General features: G+C 42.8%; 1 protein-coding gene across 1 annotated transcript in view; it reads left to right on the top strand.

The window, feature by feature from the left end:
- The window catches only part of GABRA5 (gamma-aminobutyric acid type A receptor alpha5 subunit), a 57,245-nt gene extending 46,291 nt beyond the window's left edge, over positions 1-10,954 (top strand). The window contains exons 7-10 of the mRNA XM_030451394.1: positions 2,136-2,279; positions 7,947-8,099; positions 9,504-9,715; positions 10,652-10,954. Of these exons, the coding sequence (XP_030307254.1) occupies positions 2,136-2,279; positions 7,947-8,099; positions 9,504-9,715; positions 10,652-10,954 (812 nt within the window). The remainder of the gene's footprint in view (positions 1-2,135; positions 2,280-7,946; positions 8,100-9,503; positions 9,716-10,651) is intronic.
- The last annotated feature ends 8,390 nt before the right edge of the window (positions 10,955-19,344 follow it).

Below are 19,344 nucleotides of genomic sequence, written 5' to 3'. Positions count from 1 at the left end.
TCCTTTCTGTCCCCATTACTTCCCTATCTTTTCTGAGGTGTGAACAATAAAACTTAGGAAGAGCAAGGTTCTAGCCTAGTGTCCTGCTCCTGGAAACACTTCCTGCAGATGCCACAGGAGATTAGTAGCACTGAGAACAAGATGCAGCTTTCTTTCCTGCTACCTGCTCCAGCATCTAAGTGATCTCCAGCTCATGATGTTACACACATAGAATCATAGAATTGGCTGGGTTGGAAGGGACCTCAGAGATCATCAAGTCCAACCCTTGATCCACTACTGCTGCAGTTACCAGACTATGTCACTGAGTGCCACATCCAGTCTCTTTTTAAATACCTCCAGGGATGGAGAATCCACTACTTCCCTGGGCAGCCCATTCCAATGCCTGATCACCCTCTCAATAAAGAAATTCTTTCTAATATCCAACCTAAACCTCTCCCAGCACAATTTAAGACCATGCCCTCTTGTCTTGCTGAGAGTTGTCTGGGAAAAGAGACCGACCCCCCCCCCTGGCTACACCCTCCTTTCAGGTAGTTGTAGAGAGTGATGAGGTCTCCTCTGAGCCTCCTCTTCTCCAGGCTGAACAGCCCCAGCTCCCTCAGCCTCTCCTCATAGAGTCTGTGCTCAAGTCCCTTCACCGGCCTAGTTGCCCTCCTTTGGACCTGCTCCAGCTTTTACCTTGAACTGGGATCACTTTCTGTGTTCTGCTTGATGTTCCTGATTAGATCCAGGTACTTCCTTAGTATATTTCTTGCCAGAAGCTCAAGCTTCATTGCCTCAGAAGCTCATGTTGACCCACTATCTGAGAAATTTTTTAAACCCCCCCCTGAAGCTGCAGCTTTCCAAGACAGCTCATTAGCTCTCACGAGCAAAACTTGCAGTCTGATGTAGCCACTACACGCAATCCTTCAAGATAACTTTTTGCCCTAGACTCTCAACTCCTTATCTGTAAAATCACTGTGTGTGGCCTCCTGCACAGTCTGCATTGAACTAGGATGTGAGTTTTTTCATAAGGAAATATTTGCACCCTCAGCTTTCCAGCTACAGAGTGCAGAAGGTGAGATACTGGTATTTGACTTCACACTGCTTTGACATCTACCGAATTTTGATCTCCTATTGGGAGAATGAGCTTTACCTGCTTTCCAGAGATTTTAGTACAATGGACTCCAGCCTAATATAACCTGACTGCTGTAACACCACCTGAAATCTTTCTGTAATCAAGGTGTTCTAAAAAGTGTGAGAGCTACATAAACTAAGTAAAGTATATTTAAATACATAGTTGACTCCTGGAGTTTTTGAGACTATCAGGCTTAAAAAATTAAACCAGTAATGACTGTCTTTCTAAAAGAAAAATGAGATTCCCTCACAATAGCATAATTACTCCAGGTGTTAGGGCTTTAAAAAATAAAGGAACATTAGAGAGGAAGGAACAAGTTGGCAGTCCTGCCACCACATTTATTTCCTAGGACTCACACATGAATGTGAGACAAATCTTACCACATTCACATCTCCAGGTGTGCAGGTGTTTCCACACCACCATTTGCTCTGGTATGTGCAAGACCCCCTCCTGGCTCTCCTCCCTTCTTCTCTCCTTCACTCAGTCTCATCCCTGAATCCTGCCTCTGCTCCTCAGCATCACACAGGCAGATGCATCCCACCTTCCTTTAGCTACACCCTGCAATTGCTCATGGAGCCTCTTAGTATTTTATTCTGGAGATAGGACAAGTCACAGAGGGCATTGTCCCAATTGTCCAGGCACTTCAGGTGCCCCATTCCTTTTGAGGAGGGATTTCAGCAAAACATCTTTCACACCTTGCTGGGGACTAGGAGCTGCCAGCTAGGAGAATATAGGTCTGAGCTGTTCTTTCCCAAACAGGGTGATTGTGATGGATTATATTTATAGATCCACCTTTGCCTTTGACAAACCATCCCACACATCTGTTATATTAGAAAGCTTCAACCTAATCATTTTTGAGCTTGGTATATGGGAACATGATTATATCATCTTTATTTGTTTTTCTTCATTCACTCTCACTCCTCCCTTTTTTCCTTACCCCACCACTTATTGTTTAAGGATCTGCTAAAATATTATACAGTGGGTTTTGCTCACCGCTGTGTTTCTTCCCCCTTATCAACAGATGCTTACCCCAATTCTGAAGTGATCTACGTGTGGACTAATAGCACCACAACTTCTGTGGTGGTGGCTGAAGACGGATCACGACTTAACCAATACCACCTGATGGGACAAACTGTAGGAACTGAAAACATCAGTACCAGTACAGGTAGGGAGGATATTTCCATCCCGTGATTGCTGCTAGCTGGAGCAGGAGGGGAGATCCACAGGCTCCAGTTTTTTTTCAAGGAATCTAGGGCAAGCATCTTCGGGATGTGGGGTGCTAGGCAGAACCTGTGCAGGTTCCTGGCAACTCAGCAGAAGCAACGCTGAGAAGGTTATAAGCTGACTCTTTGCTGTGTCACAAGGCTGTTCCTGAAGATGCATCCAAGCTCCTGCTATTTCACAAGAGTGCTGGCGGAGCTGCACACAGCTTCTTGGCAGCTGCCCTTGGTGAGGCTGCCAGCCCTATTGCTGCTTTACTTCCCTGTGGGAGGAACCGCCTCGGGAGGCAAATGCCACCCACGCATTTGATCCGTTTCAATCATCGCTTTAAAATGATTTGCTTGATGAAACCCTGGGGGGGGGAGTGAGGCGGGGGAGGAGAGAAGGAGGGAAAAAGGGAGCAAATGGAGGGCAGGGGGGAGCTGTGGCGTGGCTCTGCAGCGTGTCTGGGGGACGACGTGGCCGGAGAGGAGGTGCAAACCCCCGAGGATTCCCATTTCCTCCCCCGGCTACGAGCGGAGGCGGCAGATGTGGCAGCATTAGGGAGGCAAAGAAGCTTTAATCCCAGTCCAGGCACCCACGTGAGCCATGTCCTGCTGCTTCTTAAGGCTGCCACGCAAGGGCAGCCCTGGGCACGCATTGGTGGGGGGATGGCCGGGGGGGGTCGAGGCCGGGACAGGGGTCACATGCGTGGCCTCGGCAGGATGGGGGCTTAACCAGGTTACACAATGCAGTCGTCTGGAAAACATCAGTGGCATCCAGCATGGGGGCTCCTTAGACTGGAGAAAGAATAGCCTGCCATGAGGGGAAGGGGTGATTTCCACCACGGCTGGTTGCATGGGCTCTGGGGAGGGGGAAGGGGGCAACCAGCAACATGGCTGGGAGCAATGCCTGCTGGCAAAGCACAGCATCTTATGGTGTTGCACCGTGTTGCCGGTGAAAAATGTGGGGCTGTAAACCAAAGGCAGTATTAATGAGGTCAAGGTATAGATTGAGCTAGGAACCTCTTATTTATCCATGGGAAATTTAGGAGATGTGAAAACAGGTATGCCTACAATAGCACACAAAGTTACTTGGTCTGAAACATGAAGATATCTAAAGCTTTCACCTAAAGGGGGGAGGATGGGTTTGCCATTAACTCTCCAAACCAGAGACAAAGTGAGGGAAAGCTCACCTGAGGCTCCGCAGGGGAGTCACTAAACACAACCACCAGCTTCACCCTATAGGGCTTCCCCCCCGTCCCTTGCCTGTTTCAGGAGACAAAGCTGTTGCTAAAGCAAAGATAACTAAAGTCAAGAGAAGCACAGAGACAATCAGAGCAATTGCTGCTGCAGGAAAAGGATGAGTATGCTATCGCCCATTAAAAAGCAAAGAAACTTTTTTCCTTACCAGTTTACCATCATAGCCGCGTTGTTTTCTGCAATGAACGGCAGCTCCCCTCTCACCTTCATCGCTGCCAAGAAAAAGAGCCAGAGAATGTACTGGGGCATCTCCTATGAACTCGTCCTGCTCCTCAGAGCAAGACAACCATCCAGCCCAGGCAGTGGCAGTGAGTGCTCCAGTGTGTCAGCTCCAGGCTACTTCCACTTTGCAGCTTTGCCTGTGAAAGCTCCTCGTACTTCTCAGCCCAAGGAAACAGGGGACTCTTCAGACAAATACCAAAGTTTCTGCCCAGTTACCACCCCCGTCCTGTATCTTAAGATTTAGGCTAATAAACGCTTGTTTTCCAACGTCAAGATTTTATATTAATGTCCCAGGTTACATCTGGGCTGGTTGGATTCTGATTGCAGGGTGGATCACAAAGAGCAGGACACAGATTGTAACTGGGGATTAGCAAAATACAAAAATCCGATTTTGCACAGGGAAAGCATCAGTCAGCGATGGATTTTCTGGAGTTCATCAAGCTTGTAGGAGACCAATAATCAGGGTTACTTATAAACGACCATCTAAGGCATTTCTTCCTGCTATTAGATGGTTGAATGTGAGACAGAAAAAACAAATATCTATTGCACAAACCCAAGTGCTTGGGTCTTTTGCAGGTTTTTCAACACATGAGTCATACTACATGGTCCTTAGAGTTGAACAGGCAAAATGTTTGTGTCTGTCATAGGACATTTATGCTCTCCTTTTTAATAGTCTTTTTTGTTGTTGGTTTTGGTTTTTTTTAATGGAAATGCTGGACCTGCACCAATCTCTTAGGATTCTACTGATTTTGTAGGCAAGATGTAAAGTTCATCTGTCTTCTAAGAAAATATATCCTGAAACTCCTAATTCACCAACCGATCTTGAAACTGGGAATGTTTTAGCCATGCCACAGAAAGTAGCTCTGACATGTACCACCTGTTAGGGATTTTTTTTTCTAGCATCCTCAAATGTCATTCCCCCAGAAGAGAAGATATTTGACTACTCACACTGCTTCCAGCAGGTCCAACATCTGTTATGTCCTGGTGGTGCAAGCGCTGAAAACAATCATATGAAGGATTTAGGTCCAAGTGGATCTCACTTCCACAAATAGTTCTGTTCCCCACATGCAGAATCTCTCATCACTAACTTAGGATCTGCAGTGTCACAAAAGAAAACAAAACCCCACTCTTTTATCTTCTGCCAGCTGGAGCCTGGGCCTTGAAATATCCAAAGCCTAAATAATAAAAGAAGCATTCAACCCTTCATTTTGCATCAAATAATTCTGATTTTGTCTTGAGTTAAATCTTTCTCATGCATCACTATAAAAAGGAGACAGGCATCTCTCATGGACCAAAACATTCTTGGTGTCAGCATAGTCAGTGACCGTGGTATCATAAACCTAACATCAGGATCTTGCCAGAAGAATTGTTGATAGAGCTGAGTCCAGGTATACCTAGTAGACAAACAAGACTGGGGAGTGGTCCAGCCTCATTAAAATACACTATTGTATTTCAGCATAATGGTGATGGAAGAATACATGTGAGACACTAGAAAATTTGCAAGCATGTTTTCCAAAATTAGTCTCACCCAAAACCAAAACAAAAAAAAATTAAATAAGTACTGTAGCAGCTTTTAAAGTGTAAAAAAAAAACTCTAAAGACCAGCAGCAGCAGCACAGTACCATAGCTTGTGAAGAAATGAAGCCATTCCCACTCTAGGGCTTTTCATTAGTGGCAGATTTGGTATTGTTCTGTGCAGTGATGAGTGGACCCCATCAAGAACAGGATTCTCTTTTTAAGTACTACATAAACCTATAACAAAAATTAGCTCTTGCTCAAGAAAGCTTATGGTCTAAAGATAAACACTGGCCTTAGAGAAGTAAAAGGGAGCTTTGCCACTACAACAGAGCTAGGATTTTGTTGCTATAAACAAAAGGCCAACTCAGGCAGCTTTTGGCTTTACTTAAAGCATGGTCCCAGGGAACAGAAAACCAAGATCTGGGGAGTTTTTAAGCCCTAAGTGTACTGGAGAAAGATTGCCTAGTGCAGGCATATTTGAAAGGGACAGCATGAGACATCAGAGAAGATACCTGTTGGAAGAAGAGCAAGTACAAAATCAAGGTAATACCATAAATTCAGTGAAGACTTGAGCTTTGATAGGTTAAAGAAAATGATAAGGTAAAAATCAACTGTGGAATGCCATAAAAATGTAGGCATTCATTTTCTGAATTTTTAAAAGGAAAAAATGGGATCCTGTTGCCCTGCTGCAGCTGTGTAGATTTTTTTTTTAATTCCAGCTCTGAAAACACACTGTCAAAATCAATAATGCACATCCTCACTCCTTAGTGAGCAGGGAAACTGTGACTCAAACACATCCCAGTGCAGTAACAGCTGAGAAACAGATTACAGACACATAGACCCTGCTGCTCCTGGCATATTTTATGCTCCTAAGTAAAGAGCAAGTGGAGTTCCCTCTTAGACCACAGCATCTTCAGCATCCATGCTTCAAAATTTCCCTAAATGGAAGGGAATTAGATGTTGCTTCCCAGAGGGGAATTTTTCCCTGGTTTCACAGCATTCCCCATCCATCTCCACATCCTTCTTCAGGGAACTGTCTCACCAGAAAATCAGGATCCAAAAGAAAATCATAAAGGTTAGGTCAGGTTGTCAGCTAAGATATTTCTGTGCTGTTCCAGTGTTTCTGTCTAAAATCCTCAGCACAAACAAGGTCTGTGAAGCTCACCCAGAATAACAGAGCTCCTTTAGTCTAATGTGTCAGTGCAGCTATACCTGCAAAAGCCCTGTCCTTGTAGACCTGTGCACTGCTAATTAACCATATTGTCACTTGGGAATTATCTGCCCAATCTAACAATTCTGGCCACAGCTCAACTAAGGATATTTGCTCCAGGGAGAATCAGTCTGTTATATATTTTCCTTTTGTGACTGGTTTATAGAGAAGCCTCACAACAGAGATTTTAGCTGTATTTGTTTTGTTCTCAGAGGACAATATTTCTTTTGGAACAGGTATTGCTCTGATTCATCACTACCCAGCTGAATGATGCATGCTTTTAAATTCATTTGATATCAATGTGAGTGGAGTTCTAGTAGGGGACTGAGGGGACTGGTGATTTTTTTATTCTTTCTTATTTTTTATTTTTTTTACTCTTTTTTTTCTAGGCAACTGGTCTTGGTTTTAGCTAGCAAGATTTTTGCTTTGGGGAGCAGTTACCATCAATAAATGGCCTTCAGTAACAACTATATGGTTATACAAGAACAGTCTGAAAGAACCAGTTAAGTTTTGATTTTTAAGAGAACATTAGGGAAGGTGACAGCTGGTCTGTCGATTTTGGAATGGATTTTTTTAGGCTTTTATTGAAATTCTGGGGACCTGAAAAAAAGCCAGATTATGGCAATTCTTTGAATTTGGCATATAAAAAGGACAGGCAGTTTAGCACTGCTGTGGCAGCTTTCAGAAAATTCTCCATGCAGTTAGTACAATATTCACAAGTGAAAAAGACATGACACAGTGTCTATCCAGCAACAGGCTATCTCTTAAAAGGGCTAAGGTGTACCAAATTCCAGGAATACTGCATGCACTGGAGGGATTTTTCTCTGAAGGATCAATTTCATGGGTTTGGGCACTGAATTCAACAAGACTTTCCAGGTCCCATGTGCAAAGCTGCCACTTTTTGCAGCACTGACACTGGGGCAGGCAGTGAGGTGCAGAAGGAATGTCTGGACCTGTTCTCATTCTTGAAAACTGATGGCTTGGATGTAACAGGTGTCCTGCTGCTAAATCAGCTTTGTAAGAGTAGATGTCCTTAATCATTACTTTGATAAGATGGTTTGTAGGATTGAGTTAAAAACTGGCAAGACTGAGGCAGGGCCAGTAACTCAGATTTTTTAAGCCTGGTGCACATCAAGATGTCCCAGGTGCATAAAAGGACTGCAGCTTTTCAGTGCAGTCAGGAGCAGTCAGTTGGCATCTGTTTATGAGGAACAAATGTGAAGACCAGCAGGATCTAGCAGCACCTCTGTCTCAAGTTCTGTTTTTCCAGCCATTTTTCATGCAATTAAGAATGGATGAATTGTATCTTTTAATACATGGAGGCGGGGGAGGAGGGCGAGATGGAGGGAGGGTGTTGCATTAATCCCTAAATCAGTAAAACTCCCATATTTTACCCACATACACATTTTTCTCCTTGTAGGTGAATATACTATTATGACAGCCCATTTTCATCTGAAAAGAAAAATTGGTTATTTTGTCATCCAGACGTACCTTCCTTGCATTATGACTGTGATTTTATCACAAGTGTCATTTTGGCTAAACAGAGAATCTGTCCCTGCTAGGACTGTCTTTGGTGAGTATCCCACTTTCTTTTAGCATGCGGGAAGGATCAGTCTGGCTCATGGAAGTGATTTGCTGTAACAAGATCACAGTGCACTAATGCTTATTTCTGCCTGAGATATTCTAGATGTGCCCTTGTTCTCTTCCAGTTTAAATTCAAAACCCATTTAGAAATACTGTCTGGGCTTTTTTGGCAAAGTTATGACACAACTTACTCAAGAATCAATTATATGAAAGTTAAAGACAGAAGACAGAAGAATAAAATTGGTGTAAATTTTGGTGGGGTTTTTTTCCACTTGATTAAAATATTGGATGATTTAGGACAAGAAAAACCCCATACATATTATCCTATTTAGTGTACAATCTAGCTAAGCCTTTAAAACAGATTTCACATCAAGACATTTTGTTTATCTCTTTTAAGATGTTTATCTGGGAAAACCATATAGAGATTAATTAGTGACAACTATCTATATTACCATCAAACAAATTAATAGGATTTTGCATTTTAAAAATGTATATTTACTACAGAAGTTGTTATGGAAAAATCCTTTGGGGTCTCTTAAATTACTTGATTTATCACCAGAAGATCGCAGAAAATAAACAGTCTTAAGTGAAGGTTGATGACATACAGAATTTTCAATAGATGAAATATGAGGGGAGCAGGAACAGTTTATTATGTAAAACTTTGTTCAGCTCTTCTTAAAAGAGTCATTCTTCTGTACAAACCTACTTAAATCAGTCAGCAGCCTTGATCAAAAATCAGTTCAGCATGTTGTATGGGGAGAATACAGGTACCAGAATCTCTTCACTGATTTGGGGTACCTATTCTAGGTTTACAAGGCTGTAACAGAGTTAAATTTGGTGCTATTGGGTGTATCTTTCCACAGCAGAAAGCAGTGGCAATGCTGTCATTTACTGACCTATGGGAAAGTAGGATCTACAGTCAAGAAAATCACTTCATTTACAATTTCATACTTAGCAATTTAATGCATAAAATCTTCTTGTGAGAAAACAAAATCCATAATCCCACTGTGTTAAGAAAGTTACTGCTAAACAAGTTGCTCACTGATGTTACAAAGTACCACTTCATGGAGGACCCTCCGTACATACCATGCATGAGTGTACAGGGCTAAAATACGAGTAAGGATTTGGTTTATGTAACAGCTGGGTTTGTGTTACTCTTAAAAAACCTTATCTATATCCACTGTATCTAGGGATAACCAGAACACCAGAGAAGTAAACACCTGAGGGCAGAGGCTGGTATTTTTGTTTGATGAGCAAATAATGTACTCTTTTGGACCATAGTAACTGAACTCTGACTGATTTAATTTGGCTTTTTTAGGTATCATGCTAAATTGGGCTCGGGATCTCATAATAGCATGAAAACATGATCTTTGCATTTTTTCCTCCTTTACAGGAGTAACAACAGTCCTCACCATGACCACCTTAAGTATCAGTGCCCGTAACTCTTTGCCAAAAGTGGCCTATGCTACTGCAATGGACTGGTTTATAGCTGTCTGCTATGCCTTTGTCTTTTCTGCATTGATTGAATTTGCAACCGTCAACTATTTTACCAAGAGGAGTTGGGCATGGGATGGCAAAAAAGCCCTGGAAGCTGCTAAAATCAAGGTGCTTACCTTACATTTTTTAAACACCTAAAATAAAAAGCTGATACTCAGTGTAGCTCAAATAACTGAACGGACAGTTTTCAGCTTCTTTGTTAGAAAGGTGTTTAATTACCTTATTTCATCAAGGAAATATGCCTTTTTCTTTTCATGGAGATAGACTGTCAATGTCCACCATCTGTATGGAGTGGAATGCTTTCAGAAGGATACAGAAGCATTGAGCACACATGGCATGGGATTTCAGTCGTCAAGCTTCAGATAATATTGAACACATACTATGAAATGTATTTCTGCAGGACACTCTCTGTGTGCTCTTCCAAATAAATTACAAAATTCACACTGGGCTCCATGAGTCAGGGTCCCCACCACAGTGTCCTCAGTGGAAAAAAAAAAAAAAAAAAAAAAAAAAAAGACAGAAAAGAGGTTCTGTGAAACTTTTGACAAGCAAACTTTTGAGCTGAAATCAAAAATCTGGAAGAGGACTGACTGATCAAATGATCTCCTAGAGAGACCTCATACCTGCAAGCATCCCAAAAGAGCATCCAAAGAGAGGAAGCTAGCAGGGCCAATGAGCCCTTCACAACAATCCTTGCTGCAAGCAAAAGGGTGAGGTTCACATCTTGGCAGCTGCCTGAGAAGCAGCAGCTTCTGCAGGTGCAGGACCACATTACTCTGACAAAAGATGCTGCCAGGGCACACACCAGATGGGATCTGGGTCTGGCTGGATGCTTTTAGATTTCTCTGGCATCAGGGAAAGCTTAACCTGACTAAGGGCTATACAGTTGAAGCAGAAACAGATGCTTGGGAGTGAAAGTCAGAATACCCAACAGGCATTTGTTAGCATGATTGATTACCATACTTAGATTTTTGGGTTAGTATCTTGAGAACATTTTTCCCCTTTCTGTTCCTTCAGTCAAACGTTTTGTTCTTTACCCTGCAGAAAAAAGAACGCCAATTGCTGGGAAATAAATCAACTAATACTTACAGCACTGGAAAGTTGACCCCCGCACCAAACATGCCAAAGGACTCAGCCCCATCTGTCATCTCCAACACTGCAACTGCTCCAGTCAAGTCTGCAGAAGAAAAGCCTGCTGAAAGCAAAAAGACTTACAACAGCATCAGTAAGATTGACAAAATGTCCCGGATAATTTTTCCAGTGCTGTTTGGAACTTTTAATTTAGTTTACTGGGCCACATATTTGAATAGGGAGCCTGTTATTAAAGGTGCCAATTCTCCAAAATAAACTGAAGGACTCTAAAGCCACATGTGAGCCATACTTACAAAGCAGATGCTACCAAGGAAAATTTGAGATCCAGATGACTTTCTACATTTGGGCAATATTCTTCAGGAAGTTTTTTTGCATGTTTAATAATATGTACAAATAATATTGCCTTGATTGTTTCTACATGTAACCTCAGATGTTTTGGAGACAATTATATTACTTACAGCAACAGATCTTTATAAAAGATCAGAAGACATTGAACATGGCTTCTTTGCTGCTGAGTATCTTGCGTTGATAGTTTACAAATAAAGTAAGTTATATTTTTTAACTGTTCAAGTGTACTACATATCGTGATTTTTATACTTCAGATGTACAGTCATACAAATGTAGGCTTAACCTATATTTTACAGAAGAGCTCCACTATTGTCATCTGATAGGTTACTGAGTAACTCCAGTTGTAAATGTGCCAAATTCCTAAGTGCAGGGCTATATTTGAGCACCTCTACTGGTTATGGGTAGCATATTACTCCACAGTTAAAAATGCTCAGCCCAATTTTCATTAAAAGTTAATACAATGCAGTAAATAATAATGGGGCTATGTTGATTTTCACTGTTTGAGCCTCTAGCTTGCAGTGAATTAACATAGGGAGCAGGATGCTGCTTGTGTAAATAAGAGTGGTAGAACTCTGCCCTTAAAGGAAAATACGAAGTTTGTTTGGATTTTGCATTCCAAGGAATTTCTCAAACAATTTTCAGTATTTATTCCAAAAACTAGAGATATATTGCATGAAATTAACATAGATTAGGAACATACTTGTGCAAATAAAACTTCTAACAACAGCAGTAGACATTTTTATTAGGGTAAAATGAATGATGTTTGGACATTTTCCCAAGAAGATTGCATTACATTAGCAGAGATTAACACTAAAGAATTACAGTAATTCAGAAGTAATGATTACTTGCTTCCCACAGTGAAAACCAATCAGCCAACACTAAGAAATGTGATCAGAAAAAAAGATGTGCTTCAAGACAGCAAGATGTTTCAGTGACAATATTGACAGAAAGATCTTTGTACTGTCCATCTGAAACTTTTCTATGAAACGCCTTGCTGCTGCCAGTGTGTTTTGCTTTCATAATGAATGAAAAAATGCAATCTGAGTTTTCAGCTCTTTCCTCCTTGGCATCCTTTCTTTGTTCCAGAAGCTTTTGTAATTTAATCTTAATGTTTAAATAAAAAATGCATTCAATGTTTGATTGCAAAATGTCATTCTTCTACTAGATGTGCTTTTAGAGAGACGAAAAATTCTCCAGAGCTGGAAGAATTAACTGGAAAGCACACATGGACATACTTGATCATAGGTGCATGGCCTGTCCTCACCATTGCCCAGAAAGGTACATATTGAGTGAAGACAGTAAACAGGGATGTTTCAGAATTAAGTGCTATCTTGCTACAGAGCATCAATGCCAAGTTCTGTTTGGGACAGAGAGAAGAACCTAATGCTTCACTTTGAGATGAGGGGCTGGTCCAGTACTGGGTAGCTTTTCTGGGATTCTTGTGTGTCTTCTCTTGATTCCCTTAATTCCTAAACATTGCCAATAAATAATCTCACACAGCTATTCCTTTTTGCAGCTTTTCCTTTGATGCTGTGGTTTTAGAAATTGGCAAATTGTCAGTGGCTGTGGAGAAGCCACAGGACTGAGCAGGTGATTGGAGCTGATAACGAGGAGCAACAGGAGGGTATGCCCCTCTATTGCCTAGGCTCAGATACAATGTTATTCTGACCCCAGGTGAGGATTTGGATCTCTGTTTTCAAGTAGGCTTCTCATGTGGCTTTGAGCAGCCACACACCTTCTTGTTCATAATGTCTTTATTTTTAAGTGGGATAATCGTACCTGAATGCAGTGAATCCTTTGGGGATTGAAAACTGAAAAAATGCAGAGCCTACTGGGATAAAAAGCTTTTTAATGAAGTCACATGGCTATTTTTTTCTGGTAATGGCTATTTTTTGCAGGTTATTCCCACCAAAATATGGGACTCAACAAGACCTTCTGTTTTCTCAGTGAAGACCATGTAGCTTTGCCAAGTCCAGCAAGGACACAGTGAAGTGAATCACAGGCACACTTTCCTGGGTATCCCTGGTCTTTGAGCACCTCTGAAACAGATAAAAACACCTATCAGAGGGGAACAGATCATCCTGCATATGCAATGCAGCCCCTATCAGCTGCAGTTTCTTTTGCCTATTCCTATGGACATAAAGATGTACAATGAATGCAGTGCTAGGTTCCTGGGGCTGAATATCTAGAGTAGGGGTGGTCAGTAAAACATGTTGTTAAGTCTGTCAAAGGCAGCAATTCCTTTTAGTCAAGATGTGCACACCTAGGGTTACTTTTCTTGTAATCATTTTGTGTGGTTCTGCATTCCTCACATGGCAAGGCAAAGTGCCCATGAAATGAGTGTCATGATAGGGTTTTACTTTTAGTCGTGGAGGGAAATCAGCTGGAGCCCTGGTTGCTCTCTGGCCTTAAGTCTTTTCCTTGGTTGATGATGATAGGTCCTGCCTCATGGCAGGTAGATGTGTGCTGTGTTAACACATCTGGATAAGGCTTCTTGCTTGGTATTAATTTACTAACAGCTTGCAACATGTAATCTCACCAGAATAACAGATGAGATGCAACTCTTACAACATCAGTGACACAGCATAATGCACCAACCCAACCTTGCCCAACCAGTTGTGTGAGGATGATCCATGGACAGACAAAAACCCATTAGGACATAGCTCACATGTGATTTGCCCTTTCTTCCACCCCATGATAGCATGCTTCCATGCTGTTGGCAGATGCCCTCCTGGTTTTGGAAGCTATGTGTCAGTGCCTGTAGGCTCAATTCTCTTGCCAACAATTCTCATGGCCAATTCTTGTGGCACAAGCCTAAACTTTATCACACATTTTTATTTATGATAATATTTGCAATTGGAAAAGGTGCCTTGGACTCTGTCCAATAAGACTTAGCTCTTCTTTCTCTCCAATACCAGACATTCTAGTCACAAGAAGAAAAGTCTGTTTTGGATTTTTTGTTTCTGGTTTGGTTTGTTGCTTTGTTTTTTGCCCAAAGGAGCATTAGGTAGTTGTACATCTTTAATTTTAAAAGTTATGAACAATATCGTGCCAAAGATTAAGGAACTAATGAGACCAATGTCAGGTTCCGTGGGTTCCAGTTCAAACTGGAGTGTGGGGCATTGACATAAGTCTCCAAATAGATTGAATCTATATCTGGATCCTGAGATGCTAACTGTTAGTGAGTACTTGAGAGAAATATATATTTGCATCCAGTTCCTCTTCCCCAAAATAAGCTGCTTCTGGCCACTTCCAGAATCATAGAATCATAGAATTGGCTGGGTTGGAAGGGATCTCAGAGATCATCAAGCCCAACCCTTGATCCACTACTGCTGCGGTTACCAGACCATGGCACTGAGTGCCACATCCAGTCTCTTTTTAAATATCTCCAGGGACGGAGAATCCACTACTTCCCTGGGCAGCCCATTCCAATGTCTGATCACCCTCTTGGTAAAGAAATTTTTTCTAATATCCAACCTAAGCCTCCCCTGGATTTAAGGGGACCTTGCCCTCTTGTCTTGAAGAAGGATACTATTCTCTCCAGACTTTTGTCCTGACCCCATACAGCTACTCAGCAAATGTTCTGCAGCAGAAGGCTGGAACACAGGAATACCTAGTCAAAACCTTGGTTATAGACAACTTGTGAAAGTGGCACCAGAGTGCTTCTGTGACAATTTGGAGGTCATTCTTTCTATGCTGCTGAATAGTATGAGCAATCTGTGAATCTCCAGAGAACACAATGCATGGTAAAAGATGTCTGAATACCCATGAATCACAAAACAAAAATGAGAAAAAAATCACAGGAAGTTGCTTTGCACTTTTCATCAAACTTCCACAGAAAGCCTCTAGTGGGAGGCTTTTCTCTACATGAAAAATAAACTCAGAACTGTCTTTATTGTATCCTCTCCAGATTCATTCTGTCTGCCTCACAGCGTTTTCTGTGTTTGCTTTATTTGCTTGCACCCCATTATGGCTCTTACCCTGAAAGGCTGACCATCATTTCCTGGTTTCCATTGTAGCACTAACTGCCAGGACCTCTAAATCTGACAAGTTTTACTTAGGTGGAGAATCAATTTGTCTTCACTGAATATGGAACTACCTGCAAACTGAAGTTGTTTGGTCACAGGATCAGACCCTTTGCTTTTCTTTGGTAAACAGTTTATTGGCATTTACCCCATATGCAGAAGACCTCATAATTACTTGCCAAAGGCATATGGCACTACAGATATTTTATACATAAATCACTTCCAGTTATATTGACTGTTGTTTTCTGTCTTTGAGGGTAAAGGCAGAAAATAATGATTAGACCTCATTCTGTTGCCAGGCTATTAAATGCTCCTGGAGAAACTATCTATTTTATGTTTCTTTGATTATCCCACACACTCCTAATACTTGCTAAGAACTGTGATGATAGAAGAAGCAGCCATCTCACAATGTGTGCTCCTTTCTGAACTGTAGGTGTTATCCCATAGTTTGGGAGATGCTCCAGTAAGCTGCTCAGTTCTAGGTTGGAATACTTAAATGCCACTGCCTCGCACTACATAATATCTAACATTTTAAATCTCTCTGCAGACAGTGGAAGCGTTTGTGTGGGAGACTATTACTCACTGATGGCATCTGAACTGTGGGAGATGGGAGCACTTCCCAGATCCTGGCTCAAAGCAAACACCTTGGCTTTGTCCTGCTCTAGGATGGGGTGCTATTTGGATGTGCATTAACCTCCTCTGGTTTCCTCTGGAAAGAGCCAGGGCCTTCAGGAGTGAGGAAAGTTCTGTCAGGGTAAGCTGGGACCCTGCATGGCACATCTACTTCACAGCTTAATCATGGCCAAAGCTAGTAATAAGTGGAAATTGCTTGTAATTAGATTTTTCCTGTATGTTTTCATGAGAAGAGTTGAAAAGTGAGTTACAACAATTCATCACCGTAGAGTAAGCACGTGCAGTTCTACGGCAGATTTTTTTCACGCCCATTAGGAATTAAAGAACAAGTCAAATACAATGGAAAAGGTTTTTATTTCTGATATTTGAGCTGTCCCAGCTTACTTTAAGGATGAATTTAGGCTACAATGTATTTTCTAAAGCTTAGCCCTCTTTTTTTTATCTTGAATTTTGTTCTGTTTTTCCTAAATGGAATAACTAAACGTATTTGTACAAAACTGAGAATGAAATTATTTTATGAAATAATCTTGCCTTTAAAAAATTCTTGCTGAACACATAAATTAAACTTTCAAGAAAACTGAAAGAAACTGATTTACTTTTCAGTTTATACTGACAAGATGAAAGTAGCACTTGCAGTTATTTTTTTTTTTTTTAGATCTGGAGACAATGTTCATTGTAATAAGGATATATTTCTGCTAACATCCTTACTCCTCAGTTTGGAATTGACACTGAAATATTCAGAGGAACCTAAATTATTCTAATGGAGTGTTTGATCAAATTTCTTGAATTCTTTTTGGCTTTTTGTGTGTTGTTATAGTACTACAAATACTTAAATATGGCCACTAGATAAGGACAATCTCAGAGGAAATCCTTATTTTAGTAACTGTGCATCTTCTGCTACTTCATTATAAATATTTGTTCAAAATTGAGAAAGACAGAAAGAAGTTCCATTTTATGAAGCCTGAAGAACTTCTGAAGGACCTTCCTAGGATTTCCACTAATTCAGATGCAAGAGTAAGTGTCTTTTCTGCATTATTTGCTTTTTCATTGCCATCCTCAAAAGCAATTACCATTTCTCATAGTCATCATGTCTTAGAAATTGCTGTTTAAATTCTCCCTGGCTAAAAACAAAGAGAAAAGGAAATTAAGAATGTTGATTGAAAATACCAATTCACTTTAGTTAGATAAATTTAGAGAGTTATTGAGAAGCACCCATGGATGGTAATGCACTGGGCTAACAATAGGCTGCATTTGTAGGTGTGAAAAAGTAATGTTCTACTCATAGGACAAAGAATATTGCCTAACTTGTCACATATATAACACCAGATGCTGGAACCAGCCACCCATAGCAGTCTTAGCCTCAGAAGTTCTGGGCTCAGTTCTCCACTGACCACAAACTGGTGTTACTGGTGTCCTCAGAACAACTGCCAAGGGGTCATCTGGCCCCAGAGGTCAAGGCCTGCCTTCTTTTGATAACTGTGATCCTGCTAAAGCTGCTGAAGAGCAGCCGCACGGCAGCAACAGGAGGGGTTGTTCATACCCTGTCTGTAGGTCAAAGAGAGCGGTGAGCCTCCTGCTGGAGGACAGAGCTGAGGGCACACAGCAAGAGTGTCTGGACCTCTGAAGTTCAGTTTCCTACCTCAAGCGAGATTTAATAATTTGTACCTAGCAGAGTGTTTCCAGCAGGAGCAATAGAGATTTTCCAGCAGAATAAACTGGCTCTATTCTCCAAGGAACCTCTAATAAGCCTCCAGCTGGATGAGCTGAAGCAGGCAGGTTTCAGCTCCTTCCCTATCTCACAGCAGTACCAGCATCCTCCTATGCTGCTCGCAGTATAGGTGGCAACCTTAGTCCCTGGGATGCCAGGAAAACCTGGTATCAGACAGAGCTTTCCTTCAACATTTAGGGACAGGAAAGTTTAGATGCTGTTTCAGGAACCTGTTCAGCGCTAGAATGGGGGCATTCTCTTCTAGGAAGTGAGATACTTGACCAGTAAGCCCCATTCCCCCCCTTCTGCAGTCCCCCCCCCTCCCCTCGCCCCTCCTCCTTATTTATGCGAACTAACTTGTCATACAGCTGCTTTCAGAGGCTCTTACTTCCCCCTCCTGTACAAGAAATACCACAAAGGTATCTCTTTGGTATCTCTCCAGTTGAAAAGATAGTACTCCTCTGAAAATGCAGCAACAGATAAATTAAAATGTGGATACATTTTATTGTGCTAGAGAATATAAACATTTAAGTATCACTTACAGGTTATGATAAAGTTTGTACAAACATGTGCTGGGAAATCACCATCCTTACCGGAATATACAGTTTGGTAAAGCTCAGCAGAGACAGAGTGCACTTACAAATAAGAGAAAAAAGCATGCAAGTATGAAAAGTAGAAAAGACCAAGGGATGAGGTATTATAAAGAGTGGTGCTAAAGTATTCCTCTGGCATTAACACTGCCTCAGTGAGGACAACAGAAATTAAAAATCTTAAACATCACCTTTGCTTATTTCTTGAAGCCTGATGAGAAAGAGGCAATATTTAATGAACTGTAAAAGCTCTATTCGAGCCTTGGGGCTGGCAGTCACACAGCAAAGGAAGAGGGGAGCAGTCAGAGTTCTACCGGAGGGCTGGGTGACTTGGTGACTACATGCAGCACGGCTGACGGCACACGGTCACCGGACAGGGACCGGCTGACCTGCCGCTGGCTGGAGACGGAGGGAACGGGGTGGAGAAGGCAACCTGGCTCCATCCCGTCCCGCAGCGCTTCCCGCAGCCGCCGCCAGAGGATCCCGGAGCCGCGGCAGGAGGCGGCGGGGGCGGGACGGGACGGGAGGGCGGGGAAGAAGAGGCGGAGCGGCGCCGGGCGGAGCCGTCACTGTGGGGAAGTCGCTCCCGGCGGAGGTGGGAGAGGGCGAGAGGGGGTCCCCCCAAGCGCAGAGCTGTGGAGTGCCTGGCTCTCCTTCCGCGGAGGCGGCGCTGGACCCGGGTTCGCTGTCTCTCGTTGCAAATTGCCACTGGTGTGTTTCTCGTCCTGGTAGTTCTGTCACGGTACCATCTGGCCTACTTATCCCGCCCACTCGGGTGGTGACAGAGGGGAAATCAGCCCCTGCCGCGGTCCGGCCACCCCCGCCTCAAACCCCTGCTGGGTGAGCCCGCTCCGCCCGGGGCTGTGACAGCCGCCGCTGCAGCATCTTCCCAGCAGTATCTCCCCAGCAGTTTGTTCCGCGGGCTCCCCGGACAAAGCTTTTACTTAGTCGAGCGTGTATTTATAATGTATGACCAGCGCCGGGGAAAACGGCGATGGCAAAACCCCTCTCTGTACGCAGGGTGCTTCCCGTCCCTGCTTTCCAAACGCGCACGCACCGAGAGCCCCGAGTGATGTTTCCGTAAGAACCGGCCTTCAGAAGACGTTCGGGTGCCTGAAAACGCTCTCGGCCCCAGCCAGCTGCGGTGCCACCGGGTCTCCCCAGCACCGGCGGGATTTTCTCCCCTCATATCCCCGTGGTTAAGAGGCCGTGGCTCCCCCCAGCTCGCCCCTTCCCGCCTCCCACACGCCCTGCAGCGCCAGTATTACTGCAAACTTCCCATCGGCGGACCGGAGAGCTGCTCAGCCAGCCTGCTCCCGGAGAAAAGAGCGCTCTCACACA

This window comes from Calypte anna, chromosome 1 (genome assembly GCF_003957555.1).
Source record: "Calypte anna isolate BGI_N300 chromosome 1, bCalAnn1_v1.p, whole genome shotgun sequence".
Taxonomy (NCBI): Eukaryota; Metazoa; Chordata; class Aves; order Apodiformes; family Trochilidae; genus Calypte; species Calypte anna.
Note: the sequence above shows the minus strand (reverse complement) of the source record. Positions and strands in the feature narration are given on the sequence as shown.